Source organism: Podarcis filfolensis (assembly GCF_964270895.1).
Source record: "Podarcis filfolensis genome assembly, chromosome: 1".
Taxonomy (NCBI): domain Eukaryota; kingdom Metazoa; phylum Chordata; class Lepidosauria; order Squamata; family Lacertidae; genus Podarcis; species Podarcis filfolensis.
Window position 1 is genome coordinate 20,809,787 of NC_139604.1, and position 20,406 is coordinate 20,830,192.

The 20,406-nt window shown below is 44.5% G+C and overlaps 1 protein-coding gene across 1 annotated transcript in view; it reads right to left on the reverse strand.

Moving 5' to 3' along the window:
* Nucleotides 1-176: 176 nt before the first annotated feature.
* LOC310743372 (dynein axonemal heavy chain 11-like) overlaps nt 177-20,406 on the reverse strand; it is a 219,287-nt gene continuing 199,057 nt past the window's right edge. The window contains exons 69-73 of the mRNA XM_083573553.1: nt 13,862-14,044; nt 10,908-11,023; nt 4,774-4,886; nt 2,293-2,433; nt 177-862 (exon numbers count right to left, since the gene is read on the reverse strand). Of these exons, the coding sequence (XP_083429679.1) occupies nt 615-862; nt 2,293-2,433; nt 4,774-4,886; nt 10,908-11,023; nt 13,862-14,044 (801 nt within the window). The 3' untranslated portion in view covers nt 177-614. The remainder of the gene's footprint in view (nt 863-2,292; nt 2,434-4,773; nt 4,887-10,907; nt 11,024-13,861; nt 14,045-20,406) is intronic.

Consider the following 20,406-nt stretch of genomic DNA (forward strand, 5'->3'; position numbering starts at 1 on the left):
GTAGTTGAGCAGCATCTGTGGACCAAAGCTCAGGAAGTCCGACAAAGGAATGTACAGCTCACTCCCCCAAGAGAGAATTCTGCCTTGCAAATAGGGGAGCTCTTGTCTACATCTGCATAATCAAGGCGTTAAGGAGACAGCAGTGGTTGGAATTGGAACAGTTGTGCATTTATTCGGCTCTTCCAGTTCAGTTGTTTGAAAAACAGCACAGGCAACACTGTTTTAAATGTGTTGTGCAAGCGGGGAGGATTATTGTTCTTTCACTAATTATGTATATATATTTTTCTATTGTAATTTATGTTGTGAACTGCCTGAGATCTACGGGAAGAGGGTGGTAAACCAATTTTATAATAATAATAATAGCAGCAGCAGCAGCTTTGGTGTTTAACTGATTCTTAACAGGCAAGAAGAGAAAGCCCCGCATTCTTAACAGTACTTGAGAATGTACAGTTAGATGTAGCAACACAATGTTCGCAGCCTTAAAAAAAGACAACACAAAAATACATCCCCAAACCATGCTGTTGTGCATGCACACAGAGTCACTTCAGGGAGGGAGCAAGCAGGGGATGGAACGGAAATGCCGAAGAGTTTTGGGAAATTAAACTCAAGCAACATCACACACTTAAAAGCAAAGCAACACCAGCAAGAATCCATTTAGCTGGCCTTTCCCTTGATTTTAAATGGAAAGTGCACACGTAAGTGGAGCCCCTTAGTTTTGTCTTATACACTGGGCATTCGTAAATGTTCCTTGTCTCTTGCCTGTCGTTGGGGATGGCTCTTACAAACACAACAGGCATAGCCGCTGTCGGTGCTTTCAGGCAAGCTTCAGCGATGTGACCCCCCTGAACATCCCAGCAAGCACCTGTCAATAATTAAAATTGAGATAAAGGGGATTTAGCCATCAATATTTCTCTTCCCTAAACAATGCAGTTTTATAAATAAAACCCCTTAATTCCTTTACTGGTCTCTTTTCAGAGCACATTCATCTATAGTAATGTGTGCCCCTTTGCCACCCAACACCTGTTAACGGATAGGGTTGTATAATGCATTCAGACAGGACTCATTTGCAGTGGAAGGTAACCAGCACTCCTAGAATCATGGGTAGGCAAACTAAGGCCCGGGGGCCGGATCCAACCCAATCGTCTTCTCAGTCTGGCCCGTGGACGGTCCAGGAACCAGCGTGTTTTTACCTGAGTAGAATTGTGTCCTTTCATTCAAAATGCACCTCTGGGTTATTTGTGGGGCCTGCCTGGTGTTTTTACATGAGTAGAATGTCCTTTTATTTAAAATGCATCTCTAGGTTATTTGTGGGACATAGAAATTTGTTCATTCCCCCCCCCCCAAAGAAAAATATAGTCCGCCCCCCCCCCCCCCACAAGGTCTGACGGACAGTGGACTGGCCCCCTGCTGAAAAAGTTTGCTGAGCCCTGCCTAGAATGAATGCCAGCCTTGTAATGTGTCTTGTGGAAAATTCCTACTATGAGCTGACCAAACAAAACAGCCCCGTGGTGTAGGAATAAAAGCTAAAATAAGCTCTGGAAAACCCTTTGTAGAAGCAGAACACAAGGGGGAGGAGTCACCAACCCAAAGCCCTGCTGGGGTGGTTTTTTCATCTCCCCTTTCATTTTCCTGTTGGACCCTAGCTCTGGCCCCAGAAGAGGAGAGCTTTGTATTTCATGGACCCAAAGCTTCCCCACCCCACTGTGGGCTGCCACAGAAGTTTCCATCATATTTACATACCTCTTGCATGTGAAAAATGGCTTCTAAGCGGTTTACAAGTAAAGAACTATACCCACACTACTAAAATAATAACGCAATAAAACAATTCAGTCGAAACATTTTTACTACAATTCTCCATGAGTGGATCCATCTGCAAAAATCTGTGGCCCTAGAATACTCTCAAGGACCATAGGATTGCACCCTGAAAAAGCCTGGGAACAAGTTACTACCGTACCAAAAAAAGCTTATGAGCCTGCTGGCAGAAGTGGAGCTGAAAGCTGTGTCCTGCGTTTTGATGTTGGGCGCACTGCATGGGGACCATTTGATGCAGAGGATTCGCCTATGGCTAACAGGCTAGTGCTTCAACACAAAGTTGCATTATGAAAGGTGAGAAATGTGGCCGTGAAAGGAAAGAGTGAAGGAGCAACTGAGAACTCATAACTCTTACTTGAAGGCAGTAGGGAGGTGGTTCTGTTTTTAAAAATAATGCCTTAACAAGCTTTTCAGATAAACATCCCGTAGCTTCTAATGCCGCCATTTTTAAGCAGTTGCAAATCCTTGCAAGTCACTTACCTTCCAAGTACAATCCGTGTATGTATGCCCCTTCTCTAGCAGGCTGCGTAAACTCCTCTTTGTATTTTTTGGTGACGTCCACTGTTATGTGCATCTTATCCAAAGGCCATTCGTTTTTATGGGCGAGGCTCTGCATGACAGCTGGGAAAAAAAAGCACGGAGACACCAGATGACCTGAGCAAATAAAATGAGGAAGAACATGTGCTCCGCATGCAAGATGTTGCCTGGGTTCATTCCTAGCATGTCAAGTTAAAAGTGAATTGTGTAGAGCAGGGGGAAGGACTGGAAAAGGTATTGCGGCCTGAGAACCAGGACTCTAATCATAGACACCACTGCAGTAGATTAGGGATGGGGGACCTGCAGCCTTCCAGATGTTGGGCCTCCATGCTCTCTTCAGCCCCAGCCATTGCAGCCCAGGGGTGATGGGGATTCTAGTGTGTCAATATCTGGAGGCCTACAAGTTCCCCATCGTTGCCCTAGGTGGACCATAGACTTGATACATAAAGTTGCTTCATAAGAACAATGGAACCAGAAATCATTCCTTTTCGTCCGGTGTGGACAGGTTTAGACCAGCTTTCTTACAAAGTTCGGTGAAAAGAAAGGCACAGACCCAGAAAGCGCTTCAGAAGCACCACAAAAAGGTTTCCTGGCCACCATTTTCTTTTTAGCTTAATGTCAAACATACCAAAACTACGCAGAGAAATGGTATCAGGCAATGGTGGGGCAATGGCAGATTGGATGTTGCTCCTGGCATGGTGACAGCCAGTTGACAAAGATGGCAGAATTTGTGCCACACGGCATGTTTGAATTTTCGTCCATCCCCCACAAGAAACTGCCACACTGAAAGCTCTGCTCTGATATGGCTTTCCATAGGCTGGTTTAGGACAAAAGTCCAGGGGCCAACCACATGTCAGTGGGTCCAGAGTCAACCAGCACACTTGGGATTCCTTGCAACGGGTAGCCAGAGGCAAACAATGGCTGCTGAACAGAGCCATCTCTAATGTAAGGGAGCATTTGACAATCTTAGATGCAGTGATGGGACAAGTTGGGCAAGGATTACTGTATTTTTCCATGTGTAAGACAACCCCTATTTTTTCTGAAATCTGTATTAAGAAATCTGTATTTTAAACATCAAAACAGAACTACTTTGATATTATCTTAAATGTTCAACATGCTGGTGTATTTATTACCATATATTTAAACATCAGTGGCAGTCAAGGAAGTTGGCCAAAGTTGTTGAGGTTTTTTGGGTGACTGCACACAAAGTTGTTGAGTTTTTTCCCCGCTGATCACAAGCTCCCTCCCCCACCACATCAGTCACCACCGATCCTGCGCTGCCCATGCCAGAACCTGAACCCAAGCCCAGGCCACCCACACCAGAGTCCGAGCCCAAACCCCTGTGCATTCACCATCCGTGTATAAGACAACCTCCTATTTTTGACTAATTTTTTAAAGCAAAAAACCATTGTCTTACACACAGACAAATACGGTGTTATCATGCCATGTTTCTGAACTTGATGCTTGGGTCTCGGTGCTAAAAGAAAAGCAGCTGACATTTCCATTGCGAGGTAGGTCTTTTACCATGAAATCTTACATTGCAATAATTTATGGATCAAACACTAAATGCAGATTTGTGGGTGCCAGGGATTGCACCAGCCCACAGTGTGCTGAGAGCTGCTTGCACAGGAAATTAAGCTCCAGCCGCCGCAACTATCAGAATTAATGCCTATGCTGATTTCAAAATAAAACATTGCTTTGTCCCACAGGGTCTTGAATTAAGCAGCTATGTCTTGAAGCTGGAACACAGCTAAATGGATTATTTGTACCCAAATGACAAAAAAAGATTTTAAACTTGCTTTGGGTAGCTGTCTCTTGAAAGCGGCCCCCCCCCCTTAAAATAGGAAAGCACCCGAAACAGCTTATGCTATGTGACATGGAAGTGTGCTTTTCAGAGGATGGCTAAAGGTTAAAATAATAAATTTTCTGGCCCAGCCTAAGATCTTGTGCAAAGTAGCTTTTCGGATGCCAACCTATAAATACACACACAAACGTAGTGACACACCATTTTTCTCACCTCATATTTTACACACACACACACACACACACACACACACACACACACACACACACTATTATATTTACTAACAGTATTTTAGCTTCTTTGCCATTGCTATTTCCTTTATTTCTCTTTCAATGGCATGTCCTTTTGACAACTTCGCGTTCAGCCATTATTGAGTGCCCCCTGATAGAAATACAGTAAACCCTTCGTGAAATAATAATAAAAAAAATCAATATAGTCACCGACATACTGTGTATTGAGGAAAATAATTGTTTATGGCACACAGCTTAAGCTGTGCTGGTAATCACGTTGAAAATACAATATTTATTCATTAGATCAAATTTAATGAAGCCTCCTGGCAGTAATTATAAAAATTACTGTAGCAGTAAATTACTAATGAGTTGTGTGATGTGCTTTCCTACCTGTGAGGAAGGACTGGGGGTTGAAAAAGCCTGATATCCAGACGACACTGGGGAGGGTGAGATCCTGCGCCCAGGAATCGAGCTCACGGCAGCGCAGAAGGAGATCGTTGTACCTTAGCAGCATCGAAAAAGAAACAAAGATGGAGGCATAGGAATTGGTGGCTTGCAATGGCAATGATAGAATAAGCGGCGTACTGCCATAAACACGCTGGAGCCTACGGTAAATACATTTGTACCGCACACTTGATACTCATAACAGGGCTTCTGAGATGGAAGATCTGATGGTTCTTACTCTCAGTTCTAAAGTCAGTAAAGGGGGAGTGATTTGTATTAGCTCCATCTACCTGTGGAATGGCTTCCTAGGGAAAGGGAAGAGAGGGAGGGTCAACTCCACACCAAATGTTCCCTGAATGCTGTTGTAGCATATATTGTTTCATAAGCTAGAGGCAGATCCAGAGAAATGGCCTGCCTTGTGACAACTGATGCTGCAGATGGTGAAGATCAAAGCATCAGCCATTTGCACCCCAGTTTAACATACTCCCCACCCCCCAAAATCTGGTCATAATGCTTGACAATTATGGCACGTGATGGAGATGCTGTGCTGCGAAAGGAACAGGCATACCTTGGACTCCGCTTTTGTTTGAAAAGCGCAGCATTTAGGCAATTGGGAAACTAAGTCTAGTCCAACCCGCTACAATGCGCGATCAAAAAAACTACTACTCAGTCAAAAAAAGTCAAAGGTGCTCAGAAAATGCTCAACCACTTTTTTAAAAAAAAATTATTAGATTTCCCACAATTATAACAAAAACCACAGAGCAGAATGACACACAGAAAACAGAAAAAAAGAGAAAAATACATCAATGAACGAAAGAAGAAAAAAGGAACAATAAACAGATAAACAATAACAACAAACTTAATTCTTTACAAATCCAACCTTTTAAACATCTTGGTTGACTTCCTCTAGTCCCTCCCTTCTGAGTTTCCTTGTAGTTAAAAGTAACAGCTTTTAAATATAAATTACTTACAGATACCACATTTTTGCATAGCTCAAAACAACATCTCTGTAGCATTCTTGCAACTGTTGAGCTCTATAACACACGCACACCCAAATGTATTTTTTGGTGGCTAGAAACATATTTTAGCCATAATTTAAGTTGCAGGATTCCTAATTTATCCATACTTGAGCGCAAAGACTTTGATGCTGAGATTACTTGGGCATATTTTTAAAAGACAGGCACATGTTTTCATCCTTAGAGGTATAATTTCCTAAAGGTGGTATTATAGCAAATACACCAAATGTGCCCTTCATTTTATTCAAATTCAAAGTATCATTCGTTCAGAGGTTCCTGTTTTCTGCAAAACGTGCCTAATAAGATTTGCCAATATATGTTTCTTTGGGGCAATGAGTAAAAAAATAATAAAAATCACCACCCATCTGCTGTATGTGTGAATTATAGAGCAGAACCACATCAAATACCAGAGAGTTTCCTCACTTATCCTGCCTCTGAGACACATACAAAGGTTTGCTGCATTCATTTGGCGAAGGTGGACCTGGTGTCTAATATATTCCTTGAACATATTTATAAAGGATTAACCTGTGCATGGTATTTCTGAAAACTGATTTACCTAAAACACACATTTTATGCCACTTTTCTCCACTTCAACTATCCTTCCTATTTAACTTCAATATTTTTCATTTTTTTTACTGAGAGATAATGTGCCTTGCACATTATCAGTATTCCGTCTATGACCCGTTCTTTCCCCCCACAAGCCAATACTTTTCTGCAGATTACTTGCTCTGTCTGAGAATACCTGCCTACACTGAAAGCATTCGCAAATGGTTTGCGCGCCATTGCTAAGCAAATGCCTAGATAACCTATTTTACTCAGGCAGAAGTGTCATTTTCAAAGTATAACGGAATGGTGTTTTGTGGGATCTTTCATGGTGCACCGGAATCTTTGCGAGGTTAGACAACATGTCATCAAGCAAATGTTACCCTACATTGTCCAGTGCATTGTCTCCATCACTTTCCTAACTGCAAGGAGTCCAATTTTGGAGAAGGCTTTGGTGTGCAAGCTGAATTTGCTGGTATGTGATTGAACCCCACCTGAAAATAAGCCCTCTACTCCTCCTCCTCACCCAGTTTTCTATTTTTTCTCTCCAACCATTGGTCAATATTGCATGGCCACTGACTATTCCTAGCTCTCATATTATTATTGTTATTTGTTCTATCTATATTTATTTATATCTCGCCCTCTTTCCAGACCAGGACTCAAGGCCACTTACAGACAAAACAGAAAAAGCTACAGACTTAGAAAACATAGCCATTAAAAACTAAACACTAATAGAATTAAGGTAATATAAAATATCTAAAAATACAGATAATAACAAGAAAATAAAAAACCAAAACAGTAGCACTATTAAGTATCTATTTTTCATTCTCCCAGTTACGCTGTGTATTTTCACACACATCCTCGTTTTTGTCAACTGCTAAGTAATGAATTGTTAACATTTGTAAGATGTCCTCTCCAGGGATGCAGTTTTCTGGTATTCAAAATCTATTTACGTAAGTTCTGGGCTTGTTTTTCTCCACTGCCTCCAACCCTTCACCATGGGCATATATCAGCAGATTTACACTGCAGCATCTTCAGCATCGTTTTCTGTGTAGCACTACTGGGGAGGTGAGGTAATGGTTCTGCTATGGATGTCATCATTTCACATGGCTGAGATGGCACCCTACTAAAGAGTCACATCTTAGGTTGGGCTTCTAAGGTTGAAGGAAGGTACTTGGTCCAAGTCTGGTTTAAACACAATGAGCCATGAGAAGGGAGAGTGGCAGGCACCTGGATTGTCAGTCAGAACTTGGACTGCAAACCAAACAGGCCCACAGAGGTCACCTGGCTACAGCCCTGCCCACTATTGGTGAAACAAATTGCAGCGATTATTTCTCAGTTTGCATCTACACATATAAATTAGCACGTGCAATTCTCATGCAAAACCTCCTTTGGCCTCTTATTTGGTGACTCCACTCCATTCACAGGCAGAAGGTTCTTCTTGCAGCTAAGTATAATACAAATAAAAAAGTCAAGGAACCAGTCAACTGAGGAATTTTTGTTGTGTTGTGCACAGCCACTCATTTGACTGCGGCTAGCTCAAGAGATCTTCCCAGTGGGTTGTTTTCCCAGACCATCTTAGCCTGCGGAAATTCCATCCTAGTAGGCTAGTCTCAGGAAATCAGCCCTGAGTGCTCACTGGAAGGACAGATCGTGAAGCTGAGGCTCCAATACTTTGGCCACCTCATGAGAAGAGAAGACTCCCTGGAAAAGATCCTGATGTTGGGAAAGATGGAGGGCACAAGGAGAAGGGGACGACAGAGGACAAGATGGTTGGATAGTGTTCTCGAGGCTACCAGCATGAGTTTGACCAAACTGCGGGAGTGAAAGACAGGAGTGCCTGGCGTGCTCTGGTCCATCGGGTCACAAAGAGTCGGACATGACTAAACAACAACAACAGGCTAGTCTCATTCCGTCCTCTATTTTAAAGAACATTTTTCTGGGTTCCTGCATGTTTGCTGAATTCAGTCTCTGGTGCCTTTGCAGAATCAAGAATCAAATCCCTTCTGTATTTCTCCCCCTCATGAAGCTTAATGCTACTTAAGTAAGTCGCTATCTTTTCGACAGGATGCTTCCCCAAGGGGGAATCATCTAAGTGGATGACCATTCAGTATCATAAGACTTCCCAGGGGGAAATGAATGCCATCTCTTGGAACAGACCACAGCTGGGTTAGTTAAAACAGAGACCACTGAGCAATGCTATAATGAGCTTCAGAGGCGAATCAGGTGTGGAAATCTTCCCAGGATGCTCTTGTATTGCTTACTGGGATCCTGTTTTCCAATAAACACATGATAGAAAGGCATGACTTGTCGCTATATTCGCATTCCCCAAGGCCTGCTAGTCCTTGCGGCCATCTGCAGAACATGCATTTTGTGCAGCCTCTCATTAAACCCGAAAACATTGCTTTATGTCAGGGGATTGAGAGAGAACACACCACAGTTGGTTGCTGCAAAACTTGCTCCAGCTAACAATTCATCGTGCCGGATCGGTAGGTCAGTTGCTACTCAACGACTGCAATAATTCTTACAGCCTATCGCCGTGATGCATTTGCTGTCCTTACGAAGCTCAACATACGAATTTATCCAGATCCCCTTGCTTCTTGCTGGTCCAACCCTCTCTGAAATATTGATTAAATGCCAGAGATTTCCTCTATAGTGGGAAATATAATAAAGCAGATTGGACGGGGTGGGTGGGGATGGGGAGATAACTGATTGCCAGTGAAGCATAATGCTTTATGGTTGCGCATTAAATAGGCACCAGCAAGTAGCTATATGGAAGACATGTCTGTCTGCAACGGAGAAGTGGCAGCTTCAGCATTTCAGCCCCAAACTGAACTTCGGGAGACGCCTCCTTCAAAAGCAAGTCAAGTGTAGTACTGACTCTGGATCGTGCAGGCAGAGAACCCCCCTTTTGAATTGGCGGCATTCCTGTTCTGCCGTGCAATTGTCTATGAATCACCAAAGGCCCAAACCCAGGACAACTGGGTGGTAGGTTTAGTTGCAGTAAATGAGCACTGATGCTTGAAATACTGTGTGTGAGAGAGACAGGGAGGGGTGTTTGTGCAAGTCTGTTTTGAAGATTCCTGATGACAAAATTTGTGTCTCTTCTCATACTACTAGAACAATACAGTAGGAGAAGCATGATTTGGCTAAAGTCTGAGGAGATTTCCCCGACCTTTATTAGTTTAATTAATTTAGGGGGGGGAATTATAGATCACCTAATGAGAAAACTATGATATTTGGTGCACACAGAATCATTGAGTGGTGTTCAATGCTATTCCTACTCAGCGTAGACCCATTGAAATCAACGGACATGACTAACTTAGGTTCATTAATTTCAGTGGGTTTACTCCTATTAGGACTTAGCTGAACGCAACCCATTATTAATAAAACACCAAACAAATCGAACTTAAAAAACCACCACCTATAATTAAATTATATGACTAGATAGGCTTGCTGAAATAAAAAAGTTTTCTGGGGTGTCTAAAACAATATACAGTGGTATCTTGGTTTTTCGAGCGTCTCAGAAGCCGAACATTTCGGTTTTCGAATGCCAAAATAAGTAAGGAATATCTTTCCCTGCATAATTTTTTGAGCCACAATGAGCCACCTGAGGCCTAAGAAAAACTCTCTTTGTATTATGTGGGCCCTAGTCTCACTGTATCATTGGATTATATCAAGGGCTTGGATAAGGATGGAGTGTGGTGTACATGTTTGGAGTTGTAACAATAATCAGCTGCAGACCACGTATTCTCATGGATAAGTCGGTTCCCCAAGATTTTTTCATCATTCATTTCAACTACTTGTATGCCACTTAATGACAACAGTCTCTAAGCAGTGTAGAAGTAAGTTGATACTTCAGAACTCTCACTCACCTCTCTTCTGACACCACCATACCTAGTGTACCTCTCAAGATAAACTTGTATATGGCGGCACTGTGGTCTAAACCACTCTTGGGCTTGCTGATCGGAAGGTCGGCAGTTCGAATCCCAGCGACAGGGTGAGCTCTCGTTGCTCTGTCCCAGCTCCTGCCAACCTAGCAGTTCAAAAGCACACCAGTGCAAGTAGATAAATAGGTACCGCTCTGGTGGGAAGGTAAACGGCGTTTCCGTGTGCCCTGGCTTCCGTGATGGTGTTCCATTGGGCCAGAAGCGGTTTAGACCTGCTGGCCACATGACCTGGAAAGCTGTCTGTGGACAAACATCAGCTCCCTCGGCCTGAAAGCGAGATGAGCATGACTAAACCGCTGGTGTGCTTTCGTTGCACAGATTTAAACCGCCAACCTGATCAGCCGGCCCAGGAGGCTCGGTGGTTTAGACCACAACACCACCCGTGTCCATATATATAACTGATGATATATGTAAGGTAAGACTGTAGTCTTTTTTAAAGGATGGGTGCAACATTACTACGCATCACTACAGTATTTAGAAGCAAAAATATTGCCGAGTTTCTCTCCCCCCCCCCCCACTTTTAGCTGCCCGTGACAAAGAATCTACCCTGATCTGTTGGCATGAGACTCACCACTGAGCTAGGCTGTAGGTTGATGGATAAGCCAGTTTCATCCAAGTGTCAGGAAGATTATCAAAAAAGAGAGCTGTCTGTAGTTGCTCCATCTCAGCAGAGATTGCCAACTCACCCTAACAAAAGAAAACATTAGCGTGCCATTTGCGTCGCACAAAGAGACTGTGATAAGATGACATGATAAATGATAGAGGGCTTTTCCCCCCCCTACAGTAAAAACACATAAGGTAGCTGAATTTCAAATATAAAGAATATCTTGGCTCTTAAAATTGGGTTGAGTTATTTATTAAAAAGAGGTGAAACGATCATGCAAACACAAGCGGCGGTTCCTGTCTCCTCTTCGTTTCTTAAGTATAATTGCGAATATCTGAAGAAAATTATGCACAACAAGCTATGGGTTGGAATCCAGAGTGCTCTCTGCAAATTGAAGGACACCTTCTGTTCACAGAAGCAGACTGAGATCCCGTGGAAAACTCCCTTTTGAGGAAGGAGGGCATTTTCACTTATCTCCTTTTAAAAAGTATTAACATATCATCTTATATATATGTATATATATATGGCAGCATCGGTGGTGTATAGTAATAAAACGCCATTAGAAACAGTACAAAACAATCATTAAAATGACCTGGCCAGCTCTCCTCTGCAACCCCTGGCATGACCTCTGCACTGCCCCAGAGTTCTCAACTCACCACAGCAGCTTTTTAGTAGACAGTGGGAGCTGTAGGAGGGAGGAGTCATCTTCTCTTGGTCCTTCCACCCTCACAGACATGCTTGCTAGGGACACGGGAGAGGGCCTTTTCGGTGGCTGCTGCCAGACTTTGGAACTCTCTCCCCAGAAAAGCCAGACTGGCTCCCTCCTCGCTGTCCTTCGACTTTGTTGTTCCAACAGGCTTTGGGGAACTTACTGTTTTTAATTAAAGGGCTGGTGCTGTTTTGTTTTTACTGTGATTAGTTGCATGGTTTTAATAGATTTTATACCTGTACGCAGTTTTAATTCTATCAATGTTTAATTGTTTTGTAATGATTTTTCCTATGTTTTTAGCGGTTCTTGTTTTTATCTGTAAGCTGCCCTGAGCCCTGTCACGGGAAAAGGTGGGTGGTAATAATAATACTAATAATTATAAGTATAATAATAGACAATTGCCACTGCTATCCTTTCTCCAGCAGGAGCATCATGCAAGCAGAGTTTTGCTCACTGGATATTTGGATCCAACCCGTATAGAATAAAATACTCAAAAGGCCAGATCATGTAAAATGTAAGCCCTTAAATATAAATATTAATAACAATGAGCTTGCACTGCTGGCCGTTTGAATGCTCCAAATTTAACAACCACCCAGGCAACAACAAAATGCATGGTACATAGGTTACCTGTCTCAGAAACCAAACTTTTTACTTGTGGGAAGGCTTTTGAGGAGGAGGAGGAGGAGGAGGAGGAGGAGGAGGAAGGTTGGCAGCAGAAAACTCCTGCAAGCTTTGTTCCACGTGCACGAGTAGGTAAGAAACTTGTGGAAGGGAACTGAATTATATCCACAGCATTTATATATTGCTTTAGCCACTCATACAAGGGGGAGAGAGAAGAGGGATAAAAAACACACACCTTGATTTTCCTTTTCCTCCTGCAACCCCTAACCCCTTGAACCCACAAAAATCGGGGCCCCTCAGCAGCCTGATGCCCTGATCCCTGTCTCCCCCCAGCTTGGTTTTTAGCTGCCATTAAGGCTTTTAATGTTTTGTGTCACTCTGCTTTTGAGTGCTGCTTGTTTAAGGCTGCCATGCTGCTAGCCAGTGTGGTGTAGTGGTTAAGAGCGGTGGACTCGTAATCTGGGGAACCGGGTTCGCTTCCCCACTCCTCCACATGCAGCTGCCGGGTGACCTTGGGCCAGTCACACTTCTCTGAAGTCTCTCAGCCCCACTCACCTCACAGAGTGTTTGTTGTGGGGGAGGAAGGGAAAGGAGAACGTTAGCTGCTTTGAGACTCCTTCGAGTAGTGATAAAGCGGGATATCAAATCCAATCCAAACTCTTCTAGCACTCTGTGGTGCTTAGGGTGAGAGAGTTGGTTTGTACCTCCAAGTTTCACAAGTCTTCCAGGGCCTTGTGCCTCAGTGACATTGCCTTTTCTGACAAAGGCGTGTCTGTTAAACGGCATAGATCAAAGATGGATCAGAGGGGGTGGGGTGGGGGGGAAGGCCGTATAGTTAAATTACCACATTGTTACGTTGCTGAACTTTGCCTTGTTCAATCCTTGGCAGGTGGTGTTTGCTTCCTTGGAGTCATGGAATCATAAAAATGTAGAGTTGGAAGGGACCATAAGAGTCATCTAGTCTACCCCCTGAAATGCAGGAATCTTTTTACCCAATGTGGAGCTCGAACCCACAACCTTGAGATTAAGAGGCTCATGTCTATTGACCAAGCTATCACCACTTCCTGGGTCATTACTGCAACATGAAGACCAGGCTCCAGGTTCAAAGAGATCAGTGTACTAAGTAGCTATATGATATATCCCCAATAGAACATGCAAATTCCTTCAGGTTTACCAGCCACCAAAAATACGGAACTTAATTCACTTTGCTGGGATTTTCTGTCTTCCAATGACTTTGAAAGAGACCTTCGGCCCCTACATCAGCCAAGCCTACGAGGAAATTGAATTTCAAATCCTCATTTGGATGGAAATCACCTTTGCTTTCTTTTGAAGGGAACCCAAAAATGATGGCAGCTGGTAACCTTTCTCTATAACGTCGGAATCTATCATAGCCATAATAATAAAATTGCTCCAATTGTCATAGCCATAATAATAAAATTGCTCCAATTGTGTCATGACGGAGACAAACTAAATGATGGAACGGATGCCACTAATCCCAGGAAGAGGCAATTTGTTTTCAGTGTTTTCATCCACACATCCATTTTATTTGTATCTAGAGCTCTAACAAAACAATAAAGCAAAGTACACACACCTTAAGACCGAGATCAAGTTCTTTAAGGGAACGTCTTATCTCATGTAATAGTATATTCATCCGTTCACATTCTTGAAAGCAAACCAGGATATATGGAGAACGTTCAGCTGTTTTTGAGGTAATGTCAGACATGTTATATCCTTCCGGAAGCTTCTCTTGTATGTCATCTAATATGGCCTTTACCTGCAAGCAGGGATAGATGAATCTGTCAGTTTCATTTTCTCTCAGTTTCTCAGCTTCTCAGTCTTAAATTCAGTTCTCCACATTTCCACAGTAAACTGAAGTGCGATTTAAAAAAATTCCTCATGAAAACTCATCAGTGTTTTAGTGTGAATTTCTCCTAATAAACATATTTTTGTATGCAGTCAATATACACATTTGCAATATACACATTAAAATATAATATAATATAATATAATATAATATAATAATATAATATAATATATAAATATTTTTGTATTTTTTTCACTAATACATGCATCACTAATACAATGGTTGGGCAATTGCAATGGCAGTATTCATAGAAATCTGAATTTCGAACGATAGCTGTGTTTTGCTTTTCATACTGATTTCTGTGGATTCTCATTAAAAATTGAATCCCAGTCTACAATGGATAATAACCTTCCTAGCAGAAGTTTCACTGGGATCCAGCTCTGTGGATAACATAAAATTTAGAGGCGCTTTTTCCTTGCTTCCAACTTCAGCTGCTATTTGACAAAGATTACGCACAAGTCTGTCTGCTTCAATAAACTCAATAGAACCTGCAGTTTTAAGCAAGCTTACTAATGAGTAAACACAGAGGCCTAGTTTTTATGACACCATAAACCGAAGTATAGCCTTACTGGGACCACTTGAACATGGTGGCTTTTTTAAGTGGTGCTTGTAACCTCCTTTACTGGCCCTTTTAGCTCAGCTAAATATGGCAGCGAAACAAAGGTTTGGGCTTAGTGCGCCACCCAAATCCAGGCTCAAGGTTGAGCTTTCTCATCAATAAACATCATCTGAAGCCAAAAAACAAACTTTGGCTACAGCTTGTAGTTAAGGATATTGACCCGCTGGAACCTGTGCAGAGGAGGGCAACCAAGATGATCAAGGGTCTGGAAACCAAGCCTTACAAGGAATAGTTGAGGGAGCTGAGTATGTTTAGCATGGAAAAGAGGAGACTGAGAGGAGGATATGATAGTTATCTTCAAATATCTAAAGGGCTGTCACATGGAAGATGGAGCAAGCCTGGTTTCTCCTGCTCTGGAAGGTAGGACCCAAACCAATGGCTTCAAGTTACAAGAAAGGAGATTCTGACTAAACATCAGGAAGCACTTTTTGAGAGGAAAAGCTGTTTGACCGGGGGACAGACTCCTTCAGTAGAGGCTTTTAAGCAGAAGATGCATGGCCGTCTATCATGGATGCTTTAGTTGAGATTCTTGCATTGCAGCGGGTTGGACTAGATGACTCTCGGGGTCCCTCCTAACTGTACAATTCTATTATTCCAAGGAAGTGAGAACTTAACCGTTGAGCTGCCACGCTGTGGACTGTGTGCCACCGAGCCCAGTTCTAGTTCAGCCACTGCAAAGAGCTGAAGAAATTGGAGAGGAGCAAAAGGGCAAAACTAGGCTTTATTTCAGCCGGGTCAAAGGTCCAGTTTGGCACACACAAACCCATTTGCGCGTGTGTGTGCACGCGCACACACACACACACACAGGCTGCGAGGCGCCCAGGGCAAAACACCAGGCCAGCCTCTCTCCACCCCCAAACACCCATAGCTACGGCTCTGGGAAGCTGCTGCGATTTCCTCCCTGGAAGCCTTCACAATGGCAAATGTGGCCATTGCGTCTTATTTCTGAGCAAACGTATAAGATTCTGCTATGTCATACATTAAAAGCCCCAAGACTCTAATGTAGGGGTAAGCAACCTAAGGTCCGTGGGCCGGATGTGGCCCAATTGCCTTCTCAATCTGGCCTGTGGACTGTTATGTACTGAAGCTCTCACCCTGGGCCAGCAGGGGGATACTGCAGATAGTTGTGCAAATGAAGGATCGAAAGTGACGTTCAGTGATTGGATAGTTTGTATGCAAATGAAGGATCGAAAGTGACGTTCAGTGATTGGCTAGTTACAGAAAATGGTTACTGTTTTGTTCTAGTGGAGCTCTATATAAGCAGGCTGACTGAGCTCCTCAGTTCAGTTCTGTTTCCAGCTTACAAATAAAGAGCTGCTTTGAAAGAATCGCTGTGTTGTCTGATATGTTCGCCCACAACTCAACATGGACGGTCTAGGAATCAGCGTGTTTTTACATGAGTAGAATGTGTCTTTTTATTCAAAATGTACCTCTGGGTTATTTGTGGGGCCGGCCTGGTGTTTTTACATGAGTAGAATGTGTGCTTTTGTTTAAAATGCATCTCTGGGTTATTTGTGGGGCATAGGAATTCGTTCATTTCCACACACACACCCCAAAATTATAGTCCGGCACACCACATGGTCTGAGGGACAGTGGACCAGCCCATGGCTGAAAAAGTTTGCTGACCCCTGCTCTAAAGGATGAATGAGCTAAAGACAAATGGGAGTAACTCTTTCTGTCTGGGAGAGTGCTTTGCCAGGATGTTCCTGTCCGTGGGAGTCAATTACGTCCAGGGGTCCGGCACACTTCCCTGCGCCTCCTCTGACCCTTCTTAAGACCTTTGACTCAGCAGAGCGTAAAACACAGCGGATGTAGAAGCTTGAAACGTTCTGTCGTGTGGTGGCAATAACTCAGGCTGACACGCAGCTCTCCTTATCTTAAAGTCTTTATTCTCGCACAGATCAACACATCGTAAATCTTCCCGGTGAGTCGCAACTCATGTTGCTCCTTCCTCCATAGAGCAAACACGCAGACTGAAAGAACACAGAGAAACCACTCCCTTTCCGTGTTCTATGCCCGCCCTCAGAATGTGAGGCGTCATCACTCAGAACTCTTAACCCTGTAAGTTCTGACTCTCTCAACACCCCCTCTCGAATCACGTTCTGAGGGGACTTCTGAGTGTTCAACACCTTCCCCATTGCCTTCTGCCCCTTCCTGGCATCGTTGTTAGGCACCTGTTGAACCTCACAAACCTCAGGTTCGCACTGTGCGAAACCAACCCACGCATTTGTAACCTGAAACCTCTCAGGTGGAATTCCCTTTGTTGCCCTTGAAGACCGCCTGGGCACAAACTGGGATTCTTCTCCTGACCCACTGGGGCCAGCATGTGCGTCTTCCTCATCAGAAGACTCCCCCTCTGACTTGACACGTCTGTGAGCTTTCTCCATTATTCTAACAGGAGATGAGGGCTCACTCTTGGACACTCTTTTCACAACCTGTGGAGACGCCTCCCCCTGGTCCTGATCCTGATCATCGACCAGATCACCATTATCTGGCTCTCCCTCCTGCTCAGATTCGGATTCAGACAGACAATCTGAGACAGTGTCATGGCTGACTTTGAGCCTTGACCTATTTCCCTGCTGCTCTTTGAACTCAGCATGCTTACTGACCAGAAGCTTGGTCTGATCACCTTCTGGGTATGCGAACCTCCACCCTTTTGTCGCGGGTTCATACCCACAGAAGATCATTTCCTGGTATCTTGGACCACCCTCTTGCTGCAACCACTTTGGTACAGGCACCATGGCCCTGCAACCAAACGAACGGAAGAAATGCACAAGCGGCTTCTGTCCGTTGAGCAAGAAATATGGGGTGTCACCTACCACTGCATTGTAGCACCTGTTCATCGTGAAATTGGCCGTTTTTACTGCCTCCCCCCAAAAACTGTGAGGCAAACCAGAGTCATCCAGTAAGATCTCGGATGCTCGGACTAGAGCCTTACTCCTCAGCTCTGCCACGCCACTCTTCTGAGGCGAAGTCACCTTGTGACGTATCCCCCTCTGGCGAAAGAAACCCTTTAGAGCAGACCCAGTGACCTCAGAACCACGGTCAAACTGGAAACCTTGCACCTTGGTGGAGAACCTCTGTTCCACCTCTGCAACCCAATCTTTGATCAGTTGCGCTGCTTCCTCCTTAGCTTTCAGCGTGAAAGCCCATGCGTTCCTAGTTAAATCATCTGTCAGCACCATCAGCCACTTGGCCTTGCCCAGACTTGGCTGTGGCATACCTATAAGGTCTGCATGCACAAGCTCAAACGGCTTTGTGGTGACTCTCTCCACTCTGGGATGGCTAAATCCCTTGTTTCTGGCTTTCCTGCAAGCCTTGCAATTCAAAGGTTTACCACATTCTTTTACCTTGCAACCTTTGGTGCACTCTGATAACATCTGGACGTCCTCACAGGACCCATGTGACATCCTCTTGTGCCACACGCAAGCACACGACACATGAGTGTGCCCCCCTCCCTCTAGAGGTGATTCCAGAACAAAGAGGTTGTTCTGATCTTTTCCAACACTTACGAGCTCCTTCCCATCTCTGGAAATTGTACAAACATTTTTTTCAAAACTCACAGAATATCCCTCCTGCAAAAGGCATGGTACAGACAGCAGGCTATGTTTTAACTCAGGGAGAACATAAACCTTCAATTCAGCCTGTAAAAAAGAGACAAACATATTAGAAATATGGGTTACACGGCCCTGTGAACCTGTAGCAAATCTAACTGTTTTCTCAGTTGAAACAGCCTTGCAGTTCCACATTTGTCCATCAGGTGGCGCTGATACCAAATGGGCATTCGCAGCTGAGTCAACAACCCAACGTAGGACTCTCCCCGCTCTGGAGCTGTCCTTCTTTGTTGCCTTAGCAACTGACTTCCTGCTGCCCCCGACCTTGGAGCTGCAGGTGTTGTTGCTGTCCAAAACCGCCATAGAAGCAGTCAGCTGATAAACTTTTTCACGCCTGCTCCCGCTGTTGCCATGGAAACCCGGCTGGTTCCCATGGGAAATGTCCTTGGGACCATCCTGCCCTGGCTTCTTTGCTCTCTGTGGGCAGCTACGACGCAGGTGCTCCGGAGAACCGCAAACAAAACATCTCCGAGTGGAAAACTTTGCAACTTTGCCTTTGGTCTTTTCTGCCCCCCCAACCTTTCCAGCAGCCCTCCTCCTTGAGGCTTTTCTGCTGTTGGGAAAATGGCTTTTGGCTTCTGCTGTGGTTTCTCTGCAAACCCCCTCCAGCTCCTGCCAAACAGCCTGGGCACTTTCAAGACCCTTGGAATGGCCTTTCTGGCCTGCACCCCCAAACTCTGGTGCAAAACCTCCAGAGGAACAGCTTGCCACTGCTTTCCTCTTTCCAGCTTTCAGCAGCTTCCCAGCACACGGCTGCTCATCTCTCTGGCGTGTCAAAGCATCGCAGCAGCTTTCAGACACGGCTTCAGCCCACTTTGGGCTTCCAGGGCGTCCCACAGCCCCTCCTGGAATCTCTGGGCGTCCCCCAGGCTGACGTCTAGCCCCCTCTGGTGTGGCTCCCACTCTTCTCAGTGCCTGCCAACCTTCCCAGGGCTCCTTCCCGTCTGCCTCTTCAAAAGGGATTGCACGTGATTCCTGGCTGTCTGCCATCTCTCCCCGGGGCCCAGCTTACTCACGAGTACCTCCGGTCCGGCAGATCTCAGCTCCTCCCAGCACACTCCTGGCTGGCTTCTGGCTGCAGTTTCCCTTTCCCAGCGTCTCATCAGCTGGCCTTTGGCTGCTCCTCAGCCGATTCTCCCTGCAGTTTCACTTCCCAGCGAGCTCCCTTCGCTTCAGCTGGCACCAGCTTCTCCTTAGCTGGCCTCTGGGTGCAGCCCTCTCACACGCACGAACGTTGCTTATCTTTATTGCTGACACCCATAACCTGTCCGTGGGAGTCAATTACGTCCAGGGGTCCGGCACACTTCCCTGCGCCTCCTCTGACCCTTCTTAAGACCTTTGACTCAGCAGAGCGTAAAACACAGCGGATGTAGAAGCTTGAAACGTTCTGTCGTGTGGTGGCAATAACTCAGGCTGACACGCAGCTCTCCTTATCTTAAAGTCTTTATTCTCGCACAGATCAACACATCGTAAATCTTCCCGGTGAGTCGCAACTCATGTTGCTCCTTCCTCCATAGAGCAAACACGCAGACTGAAAGAACACAGAGAAACCACTCCCTTTCCGTGTTCTATGCCCGCCCTCAGAATGTGAGGCGTCATCACTCAGAACTCTTAACCCTGTAAGTTCTGACTCTCTCAACAGTTCCCAGGGATGCATTGCTTACAATACACAAGAAGGTGACTGAAGCATAGTTGCAAAAATGTTCAGAAAGCATTTGGAGCTATGACCGGCTGGTTGTTATTCCACATTGCAGAACTCTGTCAATGGCTGTTGAGACCAAACTAATACTTGTGGGGGCTGGATCCAGACTACATTAATTGAATTAATTAAGTCCTATCAATTTCAATTGATGGGACTTAAGTCATGACTAACTTAATCCCACCAATTTTTTTTTAAGGAAACTGGGTGGTTTTGGTTTTGTTTACAAATTAATACTATAATTATACAGAACAATAGCCTGTCCTCTATTTCAGGTAATCATACCAGGTGGGCCATAAACAGAAGCTGGTCTCTTCAGGAATTTTTTTAGGGCTTAAAA